The sequence below is a fragment of the Phoca vitulina genome, unplaced genomic scaffold (genome assembly GCF_004348235.1).
Source record: "Phoca vitulina isolate PV1807 unplaced genomic scaffold, GSC_HSeal_1.0 scaffold88, whole genome shotgun sequence".
NCBI classification, from domain to species: Eukaryota; Metazoa; Chordata; class Mammalia; order Carnivora; family Phocidae; genus Phoca; species Phoca vitulina.
This window is the reverse complement of record NW_022589791.1, coordinates 237,667-250,685: the sequence shown is the minus strand read 5'-3', so window position 1 is coordinate 250,685 and position 13,019 is coordinate 237,667. Positions and strand designations below refer to the sequence as shown.

Genomic DNA, 13,019 nt, shown 5'->3' with positions numbered 1-13,019 from the left:
GGCTGCCTGAAACTGCTCTCCTGCTTCGAGCAGGACGGCGACAAAATGAACGGCAACTTCGTCCTAGAACAGTATTGAATTAGCCTTCTAAATTAGAACCATAACCAGGCCATGCATATTACTATTTCGATACTTGACATGCTCTGAAATTAGAAACAGAATAATATTGGAAGTCTTTGGAGCGCAAGATGGTTTTAAATTTTTGAAGATTAAATTTATTACAGTCTATTGGGTGTTTTGCAACAACTCTTAAAGCCTTCTTAGACCAACCTACACATGGAAAGGAATTTGCCATGTACACCAGGAAAGTAATTTCAAATCAATGGGAGAAAACTCTTTATTAGACATCATAGGAATAACTGGCTATTCAATTGAAGAAGAAAAAAAAAATCAAATTAGATTTCTACCTCACAACATATACAGATTAATTCCAGGAGGATTAAAGAGCCAAGTGAAAACAATTTTTTAAAAGCATTAGAAGAAAATACAAAAAAAAAAAAAAAAAAAAGCCTTTGTAAGGAAGACACAAAACCCAGAATTCATAAAGGAGAATGCAGACCTATTGACCTATATTCATGTTTAAACCTTCTGTAAGACAAAAACAAAATAGGCAAAAGGCAGACGTCAGACCAGATAACATATATGCAATATATAAAGCATATATATCATGGAAAAAATGATTAATAAAGGACCTTTATAAAATTAACAAGGCATCTGATAAAGATATAAGCAAGTTTCTTCAATTAAGAAATACAAATGGCTCATAAACAAATGAAAAGGTTCTCAAACAATAAGACATTATTTTACTTATCAGACTGGCAAACATTATGAAATCCAAACATAAGAAATGCGGTGTAGCATGTCAGCAAATGGGGCCTTTGTGGGGAGTACATTTTGGAGAGAAATTAGAAATATCTATCAAAATTTTTAAATCATGTCTCCAACCCAGCAATTCTATGTCGGTGTAGCTATTCCTGGAAAAATGTTTACACATGTGCAGAAATAATACTAAACAAGGGTGTTTAGTGTTTATAATAGTGAAAGCTGAAAAGGCAACAATGAGGATGGGGAATGGCTAAATGGATTATGGAGCATTATGTAACAGTTAAAAATATGGAATTACACGTATATGTCCTAATATGAAAGTTCTCTATGAAGTTGAATGAAAAGGCATGTTTTAGTTTAATTCTGGGTGTCTGTGAGTGTGTACATTTATATAAGGGTATAAGTATGGTCTCATCTCTTTCAAAAGGTCATAAAACAAAACTATAATGTTTTGTTTGCATTCACGTATGTGAACGCAGCGAAAAAAGACCCAAAGTCTACACATCAAACCAGCAGTGGCCACCTCTTGGTGGTTGCCTCCCAGGAACGTGATTGGGTGGAGCTGGCTGAAGAGGAACTTTCACTTGTACTCTATCCCTTGGTTGTGAGTGAACTTATGGAGAAGACCCTCTCCCAGAGAATTTAGCCTGCATTATTTATGCAATTAAAGTTAAATTACAAACAAAGCACAAATGCCTTGTGAGAAATTGGGAGAGCCCCCCCCCCCCATTCTCCTGGTTTGCCCACAATGTTTCTGCAACTGTGATTTTCACTACTCCTTCCGTTGTTCCACTTAGGCACTTCAACATGTATCTCTGCAAGTCACAATGGCCAAGTGTGAGGTGAACCTGCTATTTGTTCATAAATTTACTATTTTATAACATTTGGACAGGAAGTGACAGTCATTCCCTGGCTTTGTCATTTATTTCATTGCCTATAAGTAATAACTAGGAAAGAAAGTTTAAAAGCAATCCTTATTTTCAAAAACTTTAACCAATATTTGTTCTGAAATGTCAGGCTCCTTCATAAAATATCAAAATGCTTAAAATAAAGTCTTCTTTTTTTTATTTGAAAGTAAAAATTACTTATATTTATAACTACACTCTAGGTCTAATAGAATGAATTAAGATTTCTGCCAAATGTTCTTACTTAACATTTTTCTAGCTTTAGCAATGGCAACACGTTACTTTCACGTTTTAAAAAAAAATCTTAATAATAGCATATGGCAAATTTGTGGAAAACTTAGTATCTTCATTTTATAGTTTAGTAAATTCAGGCTAAACCAAGATCAAATTAACCAGAATTAAGATTAGGACTCAAATTTTCTGACTTCTGGCCTAAGCTGTTTTTTCTTTTCCCTGCATATGGCTATCTCCCACAAATTACATACTCTCTTAAATCTTCTGATATGTTTTCTAAAACTTCAGGGTTTACTTCTGAGGATTATAATACAGCATTTCATATACTGAGATTAGAATATAGCATTAGAAGCTCAGTAAAATTCATCTTCAGAAAAGGTGAAGTTTAAGATAACGATAACTGTATCTCTACTGTGGGTTAAAATAAAGAAGAAACTTTACCCTTGCAGAGAGGATGAAACTTGCAAAAATAAAATTTTGGTCTATCACAAAATACATGCCAATTTGTATATTACAGAGGGATTCTCCATACTATTTCATTTTAAAATCAACCCTTCACTGTTTTTTTTTTTTCATTTTAAAATGGACTCTAATTACTAAACTATAATCTAAAGTAATTCTGCATTACTTTTTCAGTGACTTAAAAACTAAGGTGTATGCTATTCCTATACCAAATAAAAAATGTTTTGCAGAAAGATTTTTCACTGTATATTTTATATCAGATTTTAAGAAAACAAATCTTACATGTAACTATATCTCAAGTCAAAGTCCTCTAAATGCATTTTAAAATTGTGTAAATGCAGTAAAGACTAAAACAGCATTTGTCCTATGCTAGCCTCCATTACAGCATATTGCTCCATGAGTCAGTATTGTACTATGAAATTGCAAGCAACTACATACATGCCTGTTGCTTTACCCAGCACAGCTGACCAAAATATATGTCAGAGGGGCGTCTTACAGCTGATTTCATTATAATGTCTGGTGACCACCATCAGTCATAGAGACCATAGGACAGAATCCGTCTCTTTCTTCCTCTGAATTATCAATTGTTGTGAAACTTAGTGGCTGCAAGTCTGTGGCTGAAATTTTATGATGTATCCCTGACTTTAAATCCCACAGCGAGGACTGTAGACCGATGCGTATATTGAATTCACACTACAGCAAGTCAAGTGCAGCGCCAACGACAAAATGCGAACGCTCCAGCCGCAAATTATACAATAAAGGAAAACAAGGACATTGGGAAATGTGATCAAATGATAATATTTGCCTAATGCGCAAAAACTTAAACCTTCATCCTTTTCTGCTTTAGATTGTGCCACTGCCCGGTTTGCCGTCGCGTATTTTGGGAGATAATAAAATGGAAAATTCAAAGGTGTGATTAGTCTTGGAAATAATAGCTTCAATATATATAAATATTTAACCACTTCCAGGCCACATAAAAGGAAGATGCTTAGGTGGACCCCTGCCGCAGAGTTGGCCAGCCACCTTGAAGGAGAAAAGAACAACTGATGCCCTAACTTTCAGGTTTGGGAAAATCTACTTTCGCTCTTATAAAAAGATGAAGGTGTCGCTGCGGCGGCAAGGCCCACGGCGAGAACGCGGGCGGCTTCGTGCTCGGCGCCTTGAGGATCTTCAAGGCTGCCAGAAGCCCTGAGCTTGCAGTTGCACCTAAATCACAGCTTTCGCTACTCTCATATTTGGGGTGATGGTGGAAAGGGGACTATCATCAATAAGAGAATCTGAGAGGCATTCTCTCTCCTTGCACTGTGTCCCAGCTCTTCTTCCAAGTTCCATCCCCCTTCCTCCATGCAGCTCCCTGGCCCAGGGCTCGCCTTCTCTTCCCTACCTGGGGCACAGTGGGTTGGGCACCTAGGCTCGCCTCCCTCCACCCCTACGTCCCGCGGCGAGCGCAGCCTCTCCAGCGCTGGCCTCGGACGGTGACCGTGTGCCTGGATTTGACACACCCCGGACCTCAGAAGCCCAGTGACACCAGAAAAGAAGCTCCCGGGGCGCCAGCACCTCCTGTAATATGCTCGCGCGTTATAGGCACAAACCCGAGCTCTAACTTCACTCCCGCTAATCTCGAAGAAAATAAAGGGCGCGACGCAATGCTCTCTGGTGCCTAGCCACGCGTGGTTAAATTTCCGGCTCTCCCGCCAGCTAAAGCGCGGGATTTGCACCGCAGCCTCTCAGCTCCCAGAGCCCGAGCCGGGCGCTACTTGCGGCTTCTCCAATTTCTCCCCTAAATGCGAAGGAAATAGCCCCTTTTGCTCTGCGCCTGCGAGGCCGGCGGATCTGAGAGCCGGGCCCCGCTGGGGAAGACTGGGCGGGCCGGGGGGCTCCTCGGCGGCGCCTGCAACGGCGGCTCATCTGCGAGGGTTAACAGCAGTCCCCGCGGCCGGGTGGGTGCCGAGGCTTCCTCTCGCCGGCCCGGGAACGTGGATACCGCGCCCGCAGGATGTTCGCCGGCTGCGCCGGGCAGTCAAGAAACATGAGAAGGCCTCGGTATTCCTGTTCCCGGGCCGCGCGCGCCCGTCTGGGTAAATAAAGCCGAGACGACGGCGGTGGCTGCGGTGAGCCGCGCTGGAGCCCGCGCCGAGAACATGCGGCGGGGATGGGAGTGCGCCTAGCCTCGACGCGGGAGAGCCAGCCGCCCTGCCGCCGGCCGCCGGCCCCACCGCCACAGGTACAGCCCTCGGGTCTCGGCGTCCCTGCTCCGGGCCGCGGGACGCGAGGCTCGCTCTGGCTCCCGAGCTGCTGGTTCCCCCCTGCCCCCCGGCGCCCCCGTTCTCCCCGCCCTTCCCCCACCCCCCTCCGAGGTCCAGTGGGCACGCGCCCTGGTGGTGGCCGAGGCTGGCCCGAGGGTCTGCGAGGAGCCTGGGAGCCCACCTGGCCGCTCCTCCTTGCCTTTAAAATTCTTCGCGGGCGTTGGGCGGGGTAGTTCCACAGGGAGGGGATCTCCCCAAGCGACAGTTTGGAGTGAGTCTGGGTTAGGGTAAGTGGGGGAGTACAGGAGCAGAGAAGAGGCGCTGGGGACTGCGCTTGGCCGGCGGGGGGGGGCCGGAAACGCCCCTCCCCCGCCCCCCCCCCCGAACCCCTCCGGTCAGGACCCAGCTCTCGGACCTTTGCAGCCCCCTCCCACCTCGCCTGCTGCCTGCAGACCCAGACCGCGACGGGTGTCTGTGGTTGCGATCTCTGTGTGGGCTTGGGACAGCCGGGAAGGGTCCGGTATAGCAAACCTTTCGGCGGAGTCGCTAAGAAAAACTCGCCGTTGAATATGGGAGGACAGGACTGGGGTGGGGAAACACTGTGGGACTGGAAAAGGGTATGTTTTACAAATAACGCAGCATGAACGCAAAGCACTAAGCGCACTGATTTAAAAAGAAAAAAGAAAAAAACAAAACAAAACAAAACCAAGGCTAGTCCTGACCTTAGAACAGGGGCTTCGAGCACGGAAATTTGCTTTGACACTTTTCGGCGAGGCTGTGTGCACACTCCAGACACGTACCTGTCTGCGTGGGAGGACTCAGCCTTACGGTACACCGGGCAGCCAGCGGAAGTCTGACTTCACCTCCCCACGAATACTGACGGTAGCTGTCGCTTAATCGCTATGGTCACGGCCCTAAATGTCGCCCGTGGCCGCTGCTGCGGTGGCTGGAGGGCGGGGCAGGGGGCGTTGGTAAGTGTGGGCGCTCTGCGCGGCAGGAGATCTGTACGTGTTGGTGTGGCAGCCCACGCCTGGGCGGGGCGGGGTGAGGGGGCGCTGGCAGCAGTGCGGAGGCGGCTGGGAAGAAACAGGAGCTACCCCGAGGCGCGAGGCGGGGTGATGGGGGCGGTAACTCGACTGCTCGGCGGCGGCGCGGACTTGAACCTGAGGCCCGCGCTCTACAGCCAGAGGCTCCCGGCCGCCGCGACCCGGGAGGTGAGCTGAAAGCTTTCTTTAACCCTGGTAGCCGCAAGCTCGGTGGTGCGCGGACCGCGATGCCTCCTTCCGCTCCTAACACCTATGCAACCTCAGATGGTTCCCCGAGACCCGAGAAAGGGGCGGGTGAGGAAGGGCTCCGAGCTCGAGGCTCACACCCGCGCTGCGGAAGAGGACAGCACTGACAGCGGGCTCTGGGAGGCCTGGGACTCCGGCGCCTTTGACCTGCCGGGACCCTGCGCATCCTGGAGCGGGCTGGGGGATGGGAGGAAGACTCCGGGCCAGGGAGACAATGTGGTGCATTTGTCCCTGACGCCACTTAACTTTCTAGCTCCGGAGTCAGCTAACTTTCCCTGCCCTCACCCCGACCCCGAGGGACCTTAACCGGAATTAGAACACGGGTTTCAGCCAAACCATCCAGGATCTAGAAAACATGAAAATCCCCGGAATCCCGGTGTGGCCTGGGACTCATTAACCGGGACCTGGAGATGCAGTTGTTCATATTACCCCAAATTTTCCCTTCCTTCCAACCCCTCCTTAAAACCCGAGTGGGAGCTCCGAGGTGCTTTAGACTTCCGTTGTGACTGAAGAGCACCCCCCCCCCCGCGCGCGCGCATATTCCGCTCCGCTAACCCGAGTGCAGTTCTTCCAGATTAAAACCAAGAAAAGAACCCGTTTAGGAATTACTTTCCTTTGCCTACGCAGGTAAATTATTCCTGGTTGAGGTTCCTTGGGAACTCGATCGCCAGGGCAAGGAGGAGGGTAGGGACCTGTCCCGGGAGCGTGCGGGGAGTTGGGGGGAGGGGGGAAGCGGTGTAGCCAGGTGGGGAGAGGCAAGGGGTCCCTTGTCCAGGTGCGGCGGCGCCGCTCCTCCCCTCGGCTCCCCGGCCCAGAGCCTCGGCCAAGCCCGGGGCTCAGGACGAATAGGGATGTGAGCACTGAGCGAGTAACGTGATGCATCTTCTTCTAGAACCCGAGCCCTGCGGAGCTCCCAGCGGCCAGGCCTCGAGGCGCTGCGGCCGCGCGGCGAGCCCCAGCCAGCCGGCACCATGAACACCATCGTCTTCAACAAGCTCAGCGGCGCCGTGCTTTTTGAGGACCGCGGTGCTGCGGAACGGGAACGGGGCAGCCGGCCCTATGGTGGCGTCCTGGACAGTACCCACGCCCGCCCTGAGGTGGGCATTCCGGACGGCCCGCCCCTCAAGGACAACCTCGGCCTGAGACACCGGAGAACTGGGTACGCTCACGCACCCGGGACCCCTGCCCGCCTGCAGCCCGGAGGGGTGGGAGCGGTGAGCGGCGCGGGCGTGCGAGTGGCAGCCGGGGCCAGTGGGTTAGGGGCCCAGAGTTCCCGGGAGGGCAGGTCTCGTGCATTGTCTTTTTAAGGCATTGTTTCTCAAAATATTGGGGAATCGGTTCATCAGGATAGCTCAAAAGAGGCTTGTTGGAAACTGAGGACACGTGGAACGGCTCCTCAGTCCCCTGACACCTGACACCTGGTAGGGGGCCACCTGCCCCTCTCCGGACCATGGGTGCAGACGCTCGGCTGAGAGCGAGGCGGAGAGGACTGAGCGGGATGCCTAGGAACAGGGCAGGGCCAAGCAGTCGGGGCTTCCCCTCTTATGTCACGACAGGGCCTCGCCACGGCCTCGAAGCTCGCCCCGCCTCGGCCAAGGTGTTGGCAAGGTCGGCTCTCCGCAGGGCGCCCCGGACGCGCGCGCGCGCGCGGCTCGGCGGGGCCCGCTGCGAGCCCGGAGGGGGAGGCCGCGGACCTGCCGGGCCGGGTTTCGGTCTAGCCGGGTGAGGGGCTGCTGGGGAGCGAGAACTCGCGGGTGGGCCAGCAGCTCCGGCTGCAGAGGCGTGGCGGCGGCTCCCTGAGCGCCCCGCGGGGGGAGGGGCAGCCGTCCTGGCAGTCTCCACCTGAAAGATTGCATCAGCTGCTTGTTCTGCGGCGTTGTTGGTTAGGAAAATAGAGATTAGGTTTCCTCAAAATGTTACTACCAGTCCTTTCGGATGGAGTTGCATTTCAAAGTGTTTAAAGAGGCAAAAGTCCTGGAGGCTGCGGCGCAGGCGCGCGAGCCTCCCCGAGTGGTGGGGCGCGCCGGCGGCCGCGCGGCGACACCTCCCGGAGCCGCGGGGGAGCGCAGCGCCTAGCATCGGACTCCAGGCTGCTTCGGCCCCTTCCCCCTTTGAATGTGCTTTTCCTCACGGACGGAGTTTTCCATACTTTTAAAACTCTCCCTTCAGTCGGGAAAAGGCCCCTAGAGTGGTGTTTTTTGTTTTTGTTTTTTTTTAAGGTTCTGCGTCCTTCCTCCACAAACACTTGCTTGGAAAGTTTCCCCTTTTTCCAGAGGATCAAAGGAAAGAACCAGGGCGGCGGGACGGCCATCATCCCTTGCCTTATTCCCGCCGTCCAGTGGGCGACTTTTCCTTTGACCACGGGCGACGGGAAGCCCCGAGCTGCTGGCATGAGTTCCCTAGAGCTGGCAGCAGCCTGACCCGGCCCACGAAACCAGAGCCACTCCAGGGCGCCGGCGCAGGCGGGCGAGGAGAGGGCGACAGCCCTGCTGCGCAGATCTATAGCCTGAATAACAAATTCCCTCAGATCATTTCACCATCGTCACCTAAACCTCTAACTCCTGGCTACTCGCTCCAAGCTAGCCCCCCTTTCAAGATAAACTTAGTGTCGGTCACCGCCACATGACCCCCTGCGACAACCAGGCCATTTCAAAGAGAGACGCCCAGGGAAGGGTATTCGCGCCCAGAAGTCGTGTTGCCCCCTTCCCTGCCTCACCTCAGCCTGGGGGCGCGGGATGGGCGCGTCGGTCGGAGCCGGACGCCCTGCAGAACCGGACGCGGGCGCGGCGGCCGTTCTCCGGGGGCGCGCGGCTGCGGGCGCAAAGGTGTCCAGCCGTGGGGGCATCCTGGGGGCAGCGGCCAGGCGGCGCCGCTCACCCGAGCCTCCTCCTCCTCTCCCGGTGTCCAGGGCCAGGCAGAATGGCGGGAAGGTGAGGCACAAGCGGCAGGCTCTGCAAGACATGGCGCGGCCCCTCAAGCAGTGGCTTTACAAGCACCGTGACAACCCGTACCCCACCAAGACCGAGAAGATCCTCTTGGCGCTCGGCTCGCAGATGACGCTGGTGCAGGTAACCGCGGCGGAGGAGCCGGCCCACGTCGTGTGTGCCCGGATCTCCACCTGGCGCCTCCCGCTGGGGAAGGATGGGGCTGGTCGAGGCCGGTCCTGGTGCTCTGGCTCCTGCCTCAGAGGATGCTGAGGGCTTGTAGGAAGTTTCTGGGTTTCCTCTCAATCTTATCTATCAATTCAGTGCTCGTGCTAGGTTCAGGAGGGACTGCACGGTGTTTTGTTACGGAGGGCAGTGAAAAGTCAACTGCGAGTTACGAAAAGGTGTCTGGGAATCTGGACTCGTGTGCCCTATATTGATGGGTACAGATGGGACTCTCTGCAGTGATTTTCAAATTTGAGTGTGCATCACAATAGCCTGGAGGACTTGTTCAAAGTCACATTGCTGGGCCCCACACCGGAGTTTCTGATTCAGTCGTAGGTTTGGGGTGGGGTCAATATTTTGCATTTCTAACAAGTTCTCAGGATGATACTAAAGCTGCTGGCCCTGGATGAAACTTTGAGAACCATGCAGAAAGGCACTTCAATATTAGGTACCCGTATTAAAGATCAAGTACAGGATAACCTAAAAATTACCTTTACTGACAAAGCTAGGACGTAGGGTGGAAGGGCAAGAAGTGGGTTTTGATTTTTTTTTATTTTTATTTTTTAATAAGAGGCATCCTGAGCATTAGCTAGAATCCACAGAATTTTGCTGCTGGTATTTTTCTACTGGGTCTAAGAAGAGGCCAATTTCAAGTGGTTAGTTTATTTTGTCAAGTGCAGAGAAAGGGTGCAAGTTTGTTTCTTCTCTAGTGAACAAACTCCTTTATATTTGACTAGCTTTTTCCCTACATAGTCTTACTTGGTATTCACAAAAATGGGGTGAGGTAGAGCAATAATAAGCATTTTACAGATGATGTGACCAAGGCACTGTGGCAGTTAAGTATTAGTATGGGGTAGAGGTAGGCCTGGAAATAATGTAATCCCAGATCAAATGCTGTTTCCAACACACCACAGACTTCTTTAATAAATTTGATGACATGAACTTTTATACATGCAAACAACAAATTTATTCAGAAAGAGGAGGAGGAGCTAAATAAGCTGAGAAGTTTCATGTATTATAGTAACACTACATTACTGCATTTGTGAAGTTTTGGTCATTCCATTAAATTTATAATGAGAGAGGCCCCAAATGAAAGATAATATTTAACTACTAGATAAAATAAAAGCTGCTTTCCAGAGTATATAAGGTTGACATTTTAGGAATTGCTGGAAAGTTTGACAAAGCATGAAAGTTGACTTGTATTCAAGCTTATTAAAACTATAATATACATTGTCTGCTTATATTCAGAATACAATTGTAGAGAAAAACATCTGTTTTGCTTCATGTTAACAGGCAATAGTATTAATAGTGATTTGCTGCAGCACTGGAGGGGAAAATTTATTTAGTGTTCTTGGCTTAATATCTGTTTAACATAAAACTATGAATTTTCAGTGATTCCAGTCAGAAAAACTTGACTTGTGAAAATAAATGCATACGTTCAAATTTCAGTTTAAACAGGTATGCTATTTATTTTGAAAATACACTAGTTTATAGAGCTATTTGAATGTTTCGTAGTGATGTCAGCAATAAAACATTAGACTAATTCTGGTATATCATACAGTTTCATACTTAATGCTTCTCATTCTTTCATATAGAAAACAAAAAATATGACATATTTAGAACATTTTTTAATTATGAAAAGTAACATTGTCATTAGTAGAGACATTTAAATTTTTGTATACAGTAGTTTTGTTGGGATGCAATACAAGTAGTTGTAATTTTAATACAGAACCAAATTATTTCCTACCTGTAATGATAGTTCAAATACAAATAACCATTCTTTTTGCATTAAGATCTTGGTAATGCTATTACGATTTTCTAACTATATCTTATATTCTCATTATGTTTTCTTTTTCTTACACTAGTCCTCAGAAAATAAAAATGCCACAGAATTATTTAATTTTTAAATGGAGTAATAATTATTTATAATAATAAGTTACCTGCTTAATGATTTCCAAATTTTTATAATAAATGAAGTTGGTTTTTGGAACGTTGTAGTGATAAATGGAAAAAATCAAATGTATAGAATAGCCAAGGGACCTTTAAACATAGTAATCCAATTTGGCTCTGCTTATTTTCAATTAGGCATAATAGGGTATCTATGTAAGAATATACATATATATGTGTATATATGTGTATGTGTATATATGTATGCATGCATATCTATTTACAGCTAACCCTTGAACAACACAGGGTTAGAGGTGCTAACTCTCCCTGCAAGTCAAAAATCCACATATAACTTTTACTTTCCAAAAACATAACTACTAATAGCCTATTGTTGACTAGAAGCCTCACCAGTAACATGAACAAGCAACACATGTTTTGTATGTTATACGTATTATATATTGTACTCTTACAATAAAGCAATCTAGAGAAATGAAAATGTTATTAAGAAAATTATAAGGAAGAGAAAATACATTTACAGTATTGTACTGTATTTGGTGAAAAAAGTCCGAGTATAAATGGTCCCGTGAGGTTTAAACCTCTGTTGTTCAAGAGTCAGCTGCACTTATGTTGACATATATGTGAGAGTTTGTGAAAGTCAGACATACATTAAACATCCAAGCAAATTCTGACTGTATGGGAACCAAATAAATTATGTAAATACTTTACACTTCTGAAGGAAAAAATATAAAGCTATGAGCTGAATAAAACTTTTGATCCCTGCAAATTAGACCCCTATTGAATGAGTCAAGTTCTCCCAGTGAATAAATTCTCTTGTGGAGTCAGCTTCTTGAGAAGAGCAATCATGTCTTTGTCATCTTCATACCCTCATATCATTCCAGCCCCGTACATGTTTACAGAGTGACTAAGTTCTAATTGGGGAATACCATTATAATCACCATGCCGCTTTCCAAAACACCATTCTGAAAACTAGAGAATGTCTTGAAATCTAAGATATTCTAGTTTTAAAATCCATTCCATTGAATACACAGAGGGCAGCTCATTATCCTTAATGCTGTATGATGGTTCTATAGAACAGCATGAATATAACTCATTATCTTCAATATAGCTGGAAATATGTCATATTTTTATGTCTGTGGACAAATACGGAGTGTTCCCCTTATTTCTGGTTCTAAAGTCCTATTTCCTGTTTATTTCAGTACCTCCTATCTCTGTTTCTCATGACTGATGTTAGTAAGTGGTTAACATAACTTTTATTCCCTAAGTGTGAGAGTATCTTGTATTTTGAGAATTTCTTTTACACTTAACATTCTCCTTTTGACTGTGTGTCAAGCTGTTAAACTTTTCATAAAATGTACTTTTGCCTTGTTTTGTTACTCTTAAAATGATAAAGAAGGGCATAAAACCTGGTCAGCAATCTCCACTAAATCTAGAAGGAAGGAACTGAAACTTTAGTGGAGGAAATATTTTTAGGACCACAAAAGGTACTTTTTCTGATAAATAGAAGCTCTAAGGATATTAATCCGCACCTACATTGTATTTGTCCCTGAAAAATGAGGCAGAAAGAGTTATTTATTGTTAATCTGGCATCTTACTTCCTAATGAGATATAAATATTTTCATAAAACTAACAGGTAATGATGTGTGTGTGTGTGTGTGTGTGTCTGTGTGTGTGTACTTTAGCCAACCAAAATATTCCATTGTGCTTAATTTCTATGGCTGACCATTGCTTAAATATTATAAAAAATATACTCTGCATTATCAAAATGTGAACAGCTTTATTGTGGAATAACATAAAGTGGTATGCAATTGGGATTTTGTATTATTGTAGGATATAGAGCTTACTGCAGAATAATTGCCTTGGACGAAGTTTTTCAGAGAAGGGCAGATGGGTGCTGTATCTGGTTTCAATGATCCCCATTGTTCATGTGTATATATTTTTAATATATTTATATTTTTTCTGGATTATAAAGAGTGAAATGTCTCCTTGGGATGATTTCTT

General features: G+C 47.0%; 1 protein-coding gene across 6 annotated transcripts in view; it reads left to right on the top strand.

Annotated features, from left to right (window-relative positions):
• The first annotated feature begins 4,473 nt into the window (after window positions 1–4,473).
• Window positions 4,474–13,019, top strand: part of MKX (mohawk homeobox) — a 64,339-nt gene continuing 55,793 nt past the window's right edge. For 3 of the 6 annotated variants that reach the window (XR_004298291.1, XM_032395862.1, XM_032395866.1), the window contains exons 1-3: window positions 5,768–5,886; window positions 6,857–7,123; window positions 8,873–9,032. Coding sequence is in view for 5 of the 6 variants with exons in the window: in XM_032395862.1 (XP_032251753.1) it covers window positions 6,936–7,123; window positions 8,873–9,032 (348 nt within the window). In the remaining variant the exon portion in view is untranslated. Of the gene's footprint in view, window positions 4,651–5,430; window positions 5,644–5,767; window positions 5,887–6,552; window positions 6,592–6,856; window positions 7,124–8,872; window positions 9,033–13,019 lie in introns of those variants that run through there. The other 3 variants (XM_032395863.1, XM_032395864.1, XM_032395865.1) reach the window with 3 other exon arrangements.